The sequence below is a fragment of the Apus apus genome, chromosome 5 (assembly GCF_020740795.1).
Source record: "Apus apus isolate bApuApu2 chromosome 5, bApuApu2.pri.cur, whole genome shotgun sequence".
Lineage (NCBI taxonomy): Eukaryota > Metazoa > Chordata > Aves > Apodiformes > Apodidae > Apus > Apus apus.
In genome coordinates this window covers 25,194,222-25,207,235 of record NC_067286.1, presented here as the reverse complement: position 1 = coordinate 25,207,235, position 13,014 = coordinate 25,194,222, and the positions used below count along the sequence as shown (strand labels likewise).

General features: G+C 42.4%; 1 protein-coding gene across 5 annotated transcripts in view; it reads right to left on the bottom strand.

Moving 5' to 3' along the window:
- AMBRA1 (autophagy and beclin 1 regulator 1) overlaps positions 1-13,014 on the bottom strand; it is a 134,879-nt gene that overhangs the window by 19,467 nt on the left and 102,398 nt on the right. For 4 of the 5 annotated variants that reach the window (XM_051621728.1, XM_051621730.1, XM_051621733.1 and 1 more), the window contains one exon: positions 10,920-11,059. In XM_051621728.1, coding sequence (XP_051477688.1) covers positions 10,920-11,059 — 140 coding nt within the window. Of the gene's footprint in view, positions 1-8,819; positions 8,920-10,919; positions 11,060-13,014 lie in introns of those variants that run through there. The other variant, XM_051621731.1, reaches the window with a different exon arrangement.

The following is a 13,014-nucleotide window of genomic DNA, read 5'->3' as shown; positions in this document are numbered from 1 at the left end:
TTTAACTTTCACAGGCATTTTAGCAGAAAATAACATATATGTTAATTCAAAGGTGACTCCAAAGTAGGATTGTTTTGTAGATACTATGCCAATAAACTAAACCAGAAAAATGCATTTAGAATGGGAGAAATTAACTTCAAAATAAACATTTTAAATTAGCACGCATAGTAAACGTTTTGGTTTTGGTTTTTTAATAGAGCATTGCAGTGTTCACACACAAACCTACCAAGCTCCAGAAACAAGATCTTGGCTTGGTCTAATCTCAATTTGATCCACAGGGTAAGCCAAGTTTTATATTTTTAATCTTCAGCAGCTTTGAAATTAGACAGCTAGAAAGTGTTTTGTTTAGCACACAGGGGAAACCTGCTAAAAAAAAAAAAGGAGGGGGGGGGGGGGGGGCGGGGTTTGACCAAAAAACCCAAATCCATGATTATTACTTCAATTACTCACAGTTTGTAGACACTGAGTAGAGACCATTTACAGAAGCAGCAAGCTTCAAAATTTAAAACTGAGAGAAAAAGTTGGCTGTTTCATTTGCTAGCTGGATTCACTACTGTCCCTGCTGGAAAACACAGGCATAAGGGACCCAAATAAAATTCTACAAATTAAACTGGATCAAAGACTGGAAAATTAAAGATGATCTTATTGGAAAGCCAAGGGAGTAAACAATTGAATAAAGAAGGTCTAGTATAGACCTGCAGAGAAAACAAAGATTATAAGAAAGCAGGATGGACTAGTCCTGCCAAAGAGGGAAAAGACATTCTAAAAATAAACATGAGGAAAATGGTACTAGAATGAAAAAGGTCTTTCATCAGTGAGACTAGGGACAAAAAACAAGGATGACTCAAAGTGGCCGAGATACTGAATTTTCTCTCTGAAGTTTCCACTTAAAAAATACCCAAGGGTACTTATGCAATTAGGGAGTAAGGAAAGAAGCCAGACTTAGCAGATAGCTGCACTCATTAAGAAATGAACAAAACAAATAAAATTTAAAAGTTAACTTTTTTGAGCCATTCACACATGATTTTTAATGTGTTACAACAAACTCAGGAAGTGACAAAAGGCCAAAAAAGCCAACTTAGCAGCATTCTTCAAAAAGAATGTAATACTTAAACTGACAATTAGTTTCTCCGAAAAAACCTCTAACCTTAAAGAAAGTAATTCAACAAAGGGAAAAAAGATCTAGGAGAACAACGAAAGAATGAGCCACATGCAGCAGGCAGTAAGTCAAATAATTGCTTGCATGCAATTAATTACTTTTGTAGATGGAATTAGAAAAAATAAAAGAAGAAAAAGTGGCAAGTGTGATCTGAATAGATACAAGTGAAAAATTTGGAAACTGTTTTTAGACCATGTGGCCATACCCTTAGAAGGACTGCTACCCAATCTCAGACCCACTAAGGACCTGCAGAAGCCCAGTAACACAGTACACAAAGAGGTAAGGAGCAGGCTAAGTTTCTTCAACACTGAGCTGTGTTACCTTTCTCATGGTGGAAAATAAACGTCACTAACTAGTCAGTTCTTCAGCACATCCTTAAGAACTGGATGAGGGAAATGAAGTTGCTAGTAACTGAAGACTTAAAGCAGCTCTCAAAATTTATCTCTACAATTCATAGACACATTAAGTGGAATTTTATGAGGGCATCTTCCACCTAATGCCATTATTCATCCTAGATATCAGATTCACATACAGAACAGAAATGGAATAAAAAAAAATCAGAATGGAAATACTGTTTCAAGCCTCCATATTACCACTCTCCTCTTGCATCTGCAATGACTGAGCCTCTTGGCACTCAGGTTACCTAGGCTTCCCTGCAAAATTTGGAAATAATGCATTTCAGTTTTTTCTTAAATACATGAATAACAAAATCCAAATGTAAGCTTGCAGGGCACATCTTTAATGCAAAACTGGCCATATTCCCTCCTTTTCAGTCTTTTTATAAATAAAAATAATCTTTTACCCTCATTCAGAAAATTCAATGTATGTTGTGGTTCTCAGACAGCAAAAGTCCAGGACATGCATTTGTATTACTCAGCCACGGCCAAAGGCCACCGTGCAGATGCTGCCTTTCAAAAGGCCATTTGGAGGTAGGACTCAGCCATGGCCAGTATCTCTAACCGCCCCGGTTAACAGTTGTGAAAACATTCTCCATGCAGGGCTGCTAGCATCCCCCCCCCTTACACATGAAGGAAGACAGCTCCCCCTCCTTTGTTTACTCCATCCTCCAGAAACTATTCTAAAAAGGCAAACAACACAGCAGGGCTTATGCTGCTGGAGGGCATCATTGCTAGAGGTTGAAGACCCTGATGAATGAAGCCAGTCAGCAGAGACACATGACGGACCAGGGAGTTGGATAGGTTACCATCTCTTTACCAGCACTACTAACTAGATGCACACAGTCCCCATTGCTAGATGAGAGGATATGCAATTCTGGGAGGAAAAAAAAATGGCTTGGTACAGACAGACACTTGCAATGATCCTCTCCAAAGCACAGGAATTTATCGTGAAGAAGTTTCCCAGAATAATTACACATCAGAGGCAGATCTCACCCTGAAGAATTAAAATATGTACACTACATAGCACTGAATCAATTTCAGACTCTCCACACCTACTTACCAATGAGAGAATTCCAAGGGATGCTGCCTCTGAACCAGATACATCTTCAGGAGGTACTTTATTTCTGTTACCAGAGGCTCTGTGCTGAAGAAATCCTTTCTTTCTTTCTGGATGCCTGCATTACATAGCTAGCCCTAGAAAAGGTGCTTTGAGTGATTGGTTTTGAAACAGTTTTCACAGAACAGTGAGGTTTTTGGATTTGTATTTGGAAAAACCACACGAGCACAGAGCCCTTCCAGAAGCTGCTCCTGAGCATGGAGGGGAAGGAGGGGAGTGCACTCAACATGAATTGAGGAAAAACTGATACTGGGACCCCCTGCCCTTCTCCCCTGGCAGTCCTCCACAAGAGAAGCCAGCAAAGGGCAATAATCAGCATGCAGTCTGCTCCTCCTCACTTTTGGTCTCACCAGTTCATGTTCAACAAGGCAATGTTTGAGAAGCCCCACCAGGGGTGTTTCTGAATGGGAAAGCTCTTGTTAGGATGTGACAGGACATCCTATGGACACACACACAAAATATTCCTTTTTAATTCAGTAGAGGTGTTTCTACTGTACAAGACACTGTAGATGTAATTCCATGATACAAAACCAAGATTCAGGAACTGAATCAAACCTTGAACTACTCTGAGCCAAGAAAGAGGTACAAAACTTTAGTCAGCATTAGCCCTGGTCATAGTTACAAAGGATGTCAGGCAGCATGTGGTGGGGGAGAAGCAGCCTTGGGGCAGCTAAAAAGCACTAGCAGCCACACAGAAAAGTCACTGTGCAGCAGGAGAGCAGAGGGGCAGAGGAAATTCACACTGCTCTGTATCATCTCCTGCAATAAGACACCAAGGCTACAGGGAGTAGTACGTGGCAGTTCACTTCATTTGCTAAGTGGAGCACACAAGTGGTGTGCCTAAAGGGATTCCTGTTCTTACGTGGAACGGCTCTCACAAGGAACCTGAGTATCATGAATGTAGTGTCTTGATTTAGCTCAATGGTGTCCAACCTTTATAGCATGGCAGCCTCAAAGCCTTTCAGTACCACACTTCTGAACTGAACACAAACTCATCTTACATCCAAAAAGCACAGACAACCACATGGTAACGTGAAGCCATGTGCAAGCAGGTGTCTGTGAGCAGACTCACAATCTAATATGTATGCAAGTCTATCAGTTGGCAACCATCTATACACTGAACCATGACAAGAGCAAAACTATAGGATTTTCAAAAAAAGAACAGACTGTCAAAATCTCATACAGTCTGCAACCTGTTTCCAGTCCACATCTGAGGGCCAAAAGTCTCATATCAGCAGGACTCACCTGTGAACCACAGACCTCAGTACCCTTGCTCCATCCCATCGTCACTACAATTGGTTAAAAAGCAAGAAGACAAGCATGGAGCACCACCCAAAGACACTTACACTGCCTATGATCTACTCAATTCCTTTCATTACCCTATACATCTTCAGGACTTACAGATGCCTTTGAGCATTTGGGAAAGGAGAAACTTTCCTGATGTTACATTAAAGGTTTCTTCCAATTTAATCACATAAAAAGCAGAGCACACTGATGCTTTTTAATAGCAGTTTAGCGAACTGGGGGTCACCCTGAAATCTATGGAAGTGGGTATACACAATGTCCTTTCCTTCCTTCACTCACCAAAATGCAACCCTGCTAGGGGTTATATCTTTGGCTAATAAAAGCATTTATTCTATCCTCATACCTACTGTCCTGGCTCATGAATTCCAGACTCTTACAGGCCTCTTTCAGGCCAATTAGGTACGTTTCCATGTGTGGATGAACACTACTGTCACCACCTAACCTCCCCGTAGCACAACAGCTCTGAGAGCCAACTTGTCAACACCTGTTTAGATATGGACCTTGGGTTCAAAACACTGGAAAAATGCCTCACAGCTCAGCAATGCAGTCCCACCCCCAGTCACAAGTATTCCAGTCGCATACTTGTCTCTGCAAGCCAGCCAGGCTGCATCTCCAAACAGCTAAACCTTCTGCATCCACTCAACTAACATAAAGGCTACTGCAGAAATCAGCTGTTTACCCACCTTTCTCTAATTCACAGACACAGGACAAGGAAAAGGATGCTGATGAAACCCCATCCAGGGAATTGCAAGGCCCACATGATGGAACAGAACCAACAGCACACGGCAGATATCGCAAAAAGAAATGACTTGTGCTTGCTTGTAGCGGGAGACTCCCTGATAAAGGGCACCAAAGCGCGCATCTGCAGACCCAACAGGGAAACATGGGAGGTGTGCTGCCTTCCCAGAGCTAAGGGCTGTTGCCAAGATGGTGCCACAACTTCTCAAGACCACGGACTACTATCCCCTATTACTCTTTCATGTGGTCACGAACAACACCATAAGACCAAACTTAGGCAGAATCAAGAAAGACTTTAAGACCCTAGGGGAGAAATCAAGAGTTATGGTGCCCAAGTTATCTTTTCATCTGTATTACCAGTTCAAGGATTGGGGGCAGTCAGGAACAGACATAATGCAGGTCAACTTCTGGCTACAAGGCTGGTGTTATCACAAAAACCAAAACCCTCATGACAACGGGACCTTCTGCAAGGACTACAACCTACTGGGAAGGGATGGAATCCACCTCTCTAAGAGAGGCAGGGAAATCTTTGGCAACAGGCTGGACAACTTGATGAGGCAGGCTTTAAACTGAAGGACCTGAGGGGAGGGATCCAAAATGGCAACGATCATTCCACCATCACCACTATAACCAATTGGGGAATAAACCAGGCCAACCAGAGTAGTGTGAAATGTGCCTCAGCTGTCTCCCAAAATGAGAACCATCAGCCACCTGAAGTGTATGTATATAAACACATGGAGTCTGGGAAATAAACAGGGGGAACTGGAGCTCCTTGCCCAGTCAGATAGTTATGATAACATAGGAATAACTGAAACATGGTGGGACAATTCACACAACTGGAGGACTATGACAGATGGCTACAGGCTGTTTCATAAAGACAGGCGGGGGAGAAAAGGTGGAGGAGTCGTGCTCTGTGTTAAGGAAAACCTTGAATGTATAGAAGTAAACTATGGTAATTGTGGCAGCCCTATCGAATGCCTCTGGGTCAAAATCAGAGGGATTGTCTCCAAGGGAGACCTTACAGCAGGCATCTGCTACCCACCCCCAAACCATGACAATGTAACCAATGAAGCAATACTCAGATGGTTCAGGCAAAGTTCAGGTCAACAAAACCTGGTCCTTATGGGATAATTTAACTACCCAGACATCTGCTGGTGGAACAACACTGCAGTTCACCTGACATCCATGAAGTTACTGGAATGGTTAGAAGACTGCTTCCTCACACAAATGTTGGATGTGCCAACCAGGAATGGGGCACAGTTGGACTTGCTGCTGACTAACCAAGAAAACCTGCTCTGTAATGTCTTGGTTAGTGACAGACTTGGCTGCAGTGGCCACAGTGTTGTGGAGTTTGAGATACTGCTGAGCACAGTGAAGGTTAATTCCAGGACAAAGGTTTTAGATTTTACAAGAGCAAACTTCAGCGCACTCAGGGCTCAGTTGGAAGGGATCCTGTGGGAAGCTTCCTTGGAGGGTAAAGGGGCCAGTGAGCACTGGGAGTTTTTCAAGAACGCTTGTCTGGATATGCAAAACCAGTTCATTCCCTCTAAAGGCAAGGGAAGTAGGCGGAGGAAGAGATCCCCTTGGCTTAACTATAAGCTTCTGTGTCTGCTCAGAACCAAAAGGGAAATGTATCAGAGGTGGAAAAGTGGAACATTACTGGTCGGGAATTAGAAGGGCATTGCCAGGGCATGCAGAGATGCAGTTCGGAAAGCTCAGCTTGAGCTGACAGTTCTAAAGCTCAGCTTGAGCTGACATTGGCCAGAGATGTCAAAAACTTCAAGAAAGGGTTCTTCAGATACATTAACCACAAGCAGAAATAGAGGAATAATATTGCCCGACTATTAAACAGGGGAGGGGAACTAGTCACCAACAGTGCTGAAAAGGCAGAGGTCCTCAGCACGTTCTTCATCTCTGTCTTTACTAGTGCTGTTGGGTCCCAGGCCATAGGAACAGAAGTCCAGGTTCACGCAGACACCAACCCACCGTCAGTGAAGGAAGAGCTGGTGTTTCAGCTATTTACAGGGTTCAGTTTTGGTCCTTGCTCTACAAAAAGGATGAAGTAAGGCTGGAGAGGGTCCAAAGAAGGGCCACAAGGATGAACAGAAGATCGGAGAACCTGCCATATGAGGAGAGGCTGGGAAAACTGGGTTTGTTCAGCCTTGAGAAGGCTTTGGGAGACCTTATTACCGTGTTCCAGTACTTAAAGGGTGGCTACCAAGAAGATGGAGACTCCCTATTTACAAGGAGTCACATGGAAAAGACAAGGGGTAATGGGCACAAGTTGCTCCTGGGGAGATTCTGATTGGACACTAGGGGTAAATTTTTCACCATGAGGACAATCAAACGCTGGAATAGCCTCCCAAGAGAAGTGGTAGATTCCCTCACTCTGGATAGTTTTAATTCTCATCTTGACAGGGTGCTGAGCCATCTCATATAAACTGTAGTAGTACTTAGAAAGGTTGGACCAGATGATCCTCCAGTTTCCTTCCAATCTGGCATACTATGATCCTAGTCATAGTTAATTTACACCTCTTTGTTTGCTAATTAAATATATATATATTTTAAAAGTTCTCCTTTCCTGGAGATTTTTGGAAGGCTATATAACCCCCTCCTTTTTAGCCTTGATAAAGACCCCAAGCTGCAGGCTTTCTTAGGTAAAAAGGCTTCACCGACCCAACTAACAGCTCTTCTCAACTACTATACCAGTCCAAAGGCAGTTCTGAATATGGATATGCGGATTTTTAACTGTTCCAGCTTCTGTACCTAATTTCTTCCACAGTGATAGCAACATTTTGCTATCTCTGCTGTTAAGCATCTTGTGTCTCATCCTGGTTTTACAGCCTCATGTATTGATGGCTCAATCACATATCATCAACCAAAACCTTGTGTCTTTCTTGTCCTCTGTAATTTTAATTACTGAGCTCAGTGTTGTTATAGTCACTAAGTGCACTTTGTACTATTAAATTCTATCTCATTGCTATAGCTACAGTCACTTTCAAGGCAATCCAGTTCATGTGCAATACTCTGATCTTTCTCCTCAATGACAAGACTAATGTCACATCCTCTGCAAATTTATTCAGCGCACCTTAAAGCGTGTTAGTGTAAACAATATTAATAACCAGCCCCAGAACAAGTTCTTAAAGAAGTCAGTGACTCCTTTTTTAACAGAGTTGTATTCTTCTCTCCTCTAACCATGCCTTCACCTGGCTCTTTACCAGATCGTGTTCTAATCCTAATTCTTTACAAACTAACTAAAAATAAAATGCAGAGGTGTTACACTTGGAGGAAGTCTTTACTTCACCTTTTAATTAAAATTAATTCTCAAGAACAGGTATCCAGCCTGCTATACTCCAACTTAGTCAAATTACAATGGATTCAATCCTGCTTTCCATTTAAAAAAAAAAATAATTCCTTTCCTTCAAAATACAACCCATAAATCTGTGTACTAGGTTCACATTATGGATTGCCAACATAACTTGACCTCCTCCGTTTCCATTTGCAAGAAAAACTGCCATCAGTGTGACCCCAACTTAAGAATAAAGCCCCAAACATTTTATTTTAATTACTGTTTCCTTAGAACTCTAGAAGGACTACTTGCAAAATATCTCATTATGAGCCTATGGAGCTTCAAATTATGCCTTTTCTTTTTGCCAGCTTGTACTTCCAGTCTACTAATCTCGTTTTCCCTAAGCACGTGCTTTTCAAATTCTGTATTTGAGAGACAGCTGCTATTCCAACTTGTTTACGTGATCCCTGTAGAACTTGGTTTCAAATGCCTCCATTGTACCTGGAAATAAAAACCCAGGGAATTATAATAATCTCAGTTGCTTGCTACTGACCAGTTTTTTGCCCAATTAGAACAGCGTGGGTGTTTTCAGCAATATAGTGTTTCTTGATCCCTGATGTTCTGGCTATGCCCCATATAGTGCTCTATCAATTGCTGAATTCTTTATTTGATATTTCTCTGTATAACTGTGTATGGAAATTACACCAATATTTTTCATTTTTCTTCCTCATTTCTCAAATTAAATCCAACAGATATGCCAACTTCAAAGAAGTTTATTAAGCCAAGAACTACTGAAAGAGGATCTACGTGTTGGGATTTTTCCTTTCTCTGAGGATCTTCCAAGTAGATCTGGGGCAGACATCAGAACAGCAAGCCACTTCTGCTCTCACAGAGCCTCACTCGTTCGTGTGTTCTGAAATTAGAGTCGCAATGCAAAGTATTCAGCTCAGCAAGTAGCTACACTTTTGTGCAGAGGTTTTTAAGTCACTCTGGCTGTTGTTGGTCTACAAAATGGTGCAGGTGAGAACAGAACATACCAGATGCCCTGCTCCAAAAAAAATAAACCAGTCCATGTGAGGTCTGCAACAACCACCAGAAGCATCAGTCACTCCAATCCACCAGCAGGACATGTCTTGTAGCATTTCTGTCAAACCACTAGTAAATCTCCCACCTCTACAGACAACTTGTTCCATAATTGTATACAAAAAAACCTTATTTTTGTTGGAATCATTAATGCTTATTGCTGGGACAGAAGGAGAAAGAAGAGTGCCCTAGAAACATGGAGAGCTAAAAAGGTTTCACAGAGATGCTGCAGGACTGACAGTGCTTCCATAACACACCATGAAAGCATTCCTGCTGTTCTCTAATTAGTGAGGTGCCAGGAAGAGACATGCCACTTAGGTTGGGGCTACTGCAAGAATGGGGCTACCCAGCAGAATGGATACCTAATTTGTGGTGTGGCAGGGCAGGACAGCCAGATCAAGCTTGACTCTGCAGCATCCACATTCAATGAAAGCATCCACCCTCAGGGGGACTTAATTTCCCTGTGTTCTTGTCCAAGTCCATCTTATGAGCCATAATCAGTAGACTAGATCTTATCACTTCTCTATACTGAAAATAACTTAGAATAACTCTTGAGTTTGAGAAGAGAGCCATTACTCCTGACTAATTCTTCTGCTTGGAAAGCACAGCAACTATTCTTGAAGAAAGCCACTTATCCTGGAAGAGAGTGATTATAGCTTATTCCATAATAATATATTGTAGAACTTCATGCATAAATAAGGCCCTGATGAAATATTATGTTCAAGAGAACAAGAGGTTGTTTGAAGAGTGTTAGCATTCTGTACTAATGAAATTGGAAAATCTGAATTCCAGCCACAGATTTCACCAGAAGCCTGTACTGAATTAGTCACTATTCCAAACTATATATTTATTCTGATTTAAAATAGTGGTTCTGCACTGACCATATGACTCTCCTCAAGCACCACATGTCCAATCTCATGCACAACAGATGGAGTTCACATGCATAAGGTAAGATGACCAGCAGTGCTGCAAGTTTCTAGTTGCCAGCTTTTAAGTTACATGGAACCTCGACATGTGAAGCATAACCCAAAAGAATACCAAGGTAGATACTACCTCGAAAATCCCTGAAGGAACATAAAAGAACCACTGCTCCAAAAGAAGCACTTGCACAACACAACTGAGAAAAGGATATTCAAGTATGATGCAGAGAATCCCCAAAAACACTGAGAGCGGTATCTGTTTCACTGCTTAGACACTCAGTCATGATCTATGTCTCACCATATATAAATTAGCTTGTGTTTAATTGCATGTTTATGAAGGGATAGTTACACCCTTCATTATACTGTATAAATCATACAGAGATAAAGTCATTGGGCTTTCAAGTGAGGATCAAAACAATCCACTGGCTTGCTCATAATAATGACAAAAATCTTGGCAGTTCACAGAATCTCATGCTTGAGTATTTTATAAGTCTAGGTAAGAAGCTCTCCACCTGGACAGTGGGGTCTGTGAAAGCTGAGGAAAAGCAAGCCTATCACCAGCAGCTCAAGTTGCTGTTCTCATTGGTAAGTTTTAGAAATCCATACATCCAGAGACTGAAAGACACTGCACTAGACTTACAAGAAACAAAGGATCCAACAAGCCTAGAAAGACATGGGAAATAAAATGAGCTCATGAGAGGCACTTCAAACAGCCGCAGAAGTTTATAATCAGCAAAACAAACACTGATTATAAGACATTGGTAAAAAGTGCAGCAGTTTAAAAGCTGTATTAGGAGCTGAGTTTTTTGGGTCCCCCAAGCACAATGCCTCACCCAGGTAGTCTTATTCCCACTGCCCTGAAAACAGAATGGCCAAAGCAGTCATAACTCCATGTAAAGCAATCACTTACTCTGGTCGGCAAATCACCAGGTCCCCTTTGTTGGTGCCATATGCCAATCCCAGGCCTGGCTCAGGCAGCCAGCGAGCTGAGTTTATGCTGACGTGTCTTCTCTGGTCGGCAGGCATTGGGTACAGAACGTTGAAGACTCTCTAAAACAACAAAAGGAGGTTACTTGACAGGACAATATAAGGCAGGAGAGCCAAGGAGGCTCAAACAAATGCTCAACCTCCCTGCAGTGGCGCCACTGGCCAAGGAGACATGCCACTTCACAGGATGTTGCAAGGAACCAGCAGTGATAGGCAGCTGCTAGAAATGCACTCCCAGGTGCTCCTGAGTGTTTAACAGCCTGTCTGGCACACAGCTGCAGAAGAGAAGAAATTCTGACCCCAGGAGAATGCACATGTCACTCAGTGGGCTGCACAGTCCTATTCAAACTAATTTAACAAAGTGATGGAGACAAGTGGTATAGTCATTAGAAAGCAGGACAACTGAAGCTCTTCTGGCCTTCACCTCTCATCTTAATTGACTACGGTGGAACAGGAAACTAGCAAGCAAAGGGGCTATCAGCATCAAAAGTTTGTTTGTAGTAAGCAAACCAAACTTCATGCAAAAATAATACATAATTCTTTCATTTTAAAAACCATTTAAGTCAAGGGATTATGAGAATAACACAAGTATACATGTAACAGATCCCTCAGTTCCAATCTCTTTTCAACACCAGATGTTTATCTGCTGTAAGGTAAGAAGCTGAATATAATGGCTGCAGGTAGCACAGCTGCAAGCCAGTGCTTCCCAAATGCTGCATTGACACATGCTAAGGAAAACCCTGTGCACACCAAGGACCACCAGCAAGCTCTGCTTCTGGTCTGCACTAGCTTGGTTTCTGAAGCCATTTGAGATTGGAAAGCCAGAACGAGGAAGTGGAACAGATTATATCTATGCAGGTAACTCTCCTTCAGCTCCAAGGAACTAAAGCCATTTGTACAGCACAATTCTTTCCTACACCCTACCATTCAGCAACCAGATCTGGGTATACTGACAACACTCCATTTAGCCTCAAAATGTGACGTATGTAGATCATAAAAACAAAGGCATGGAAATTGAAAGAGGGGTATTCAGTTGTTTTGGCTACCAGCAACAGAGAGGGACAAGCTGCTTCAGTGGACTGGGCCATCAGAGCACATTCCATCACGGCTTCAGAAGCGTAGGACTGAAGACTGCATTTACAAGTTCAAATAATTAACAGAATTTCTGCAGAAATTTATCTAAGATTTAAATGTGTAATCACTGCAGGTAACACAGACTTCAAATCTAGATTTTCAACAGGATAAGGATTTTTTTCATTACATTTTCTGCAATGGGCAACCATCCATCTACCACAAAAGCCTTTCTTGTGGACTCCTCAGAGAAAGGGGTGGCGCTGGATCAGGAAGCAGGGAAGGGAAGGAGGATGTGGTGGAACAACAGGATAAAGGTAGATGGGAAGGCAGATCAACCACTATGGCATTGCTGAGGTGGCCTGAAGTAATAATTTTAATTAATTAGGGTAGGACTCATCAGCTAGCATAACTAACTGAGCCTCAGGAACACAGCTTACGTACTCGTTTTTCTCCGTAGCTCTACTGCCCACCCCACATCTTGTCTCGTTGACAATTAAGCTTGAGAAGTCTGAGTTAGAGACCACTTAACTGTATGCCCTCCAATAGCTAGTACCCAGAACCTTCACCTTGACTATCGGAATGCAAAGTCAGTCACAGCAAAACAATATCTCTACATTATTTCCCATCATCAGTAACACATTTAACCTCTCCTCTGAGAGGGCCACATGAGAGGAGAAAACGTCCTTAAGGACTTCTCTGTATGACAGAGACTGGGCACTCTTCGCCCTGGCTATCACTCAGCAGTTAATGTATTCAGAGGAGCTCAGTGTTTGGATTAAAGCAGCATGCCCTTAGGGGGTTATCTAACTCTTACCCATCTCCATGTATCTGCCCCGCTCCCTCCCTGCCTTGTGTGCTGGGAGGGAAGGGGGGGAGGATGGGCAGAGGAAGGAAAAAAAAGAGGAAAAAGAAATCAGATGTACGATTGTAACACCTGTTACCAT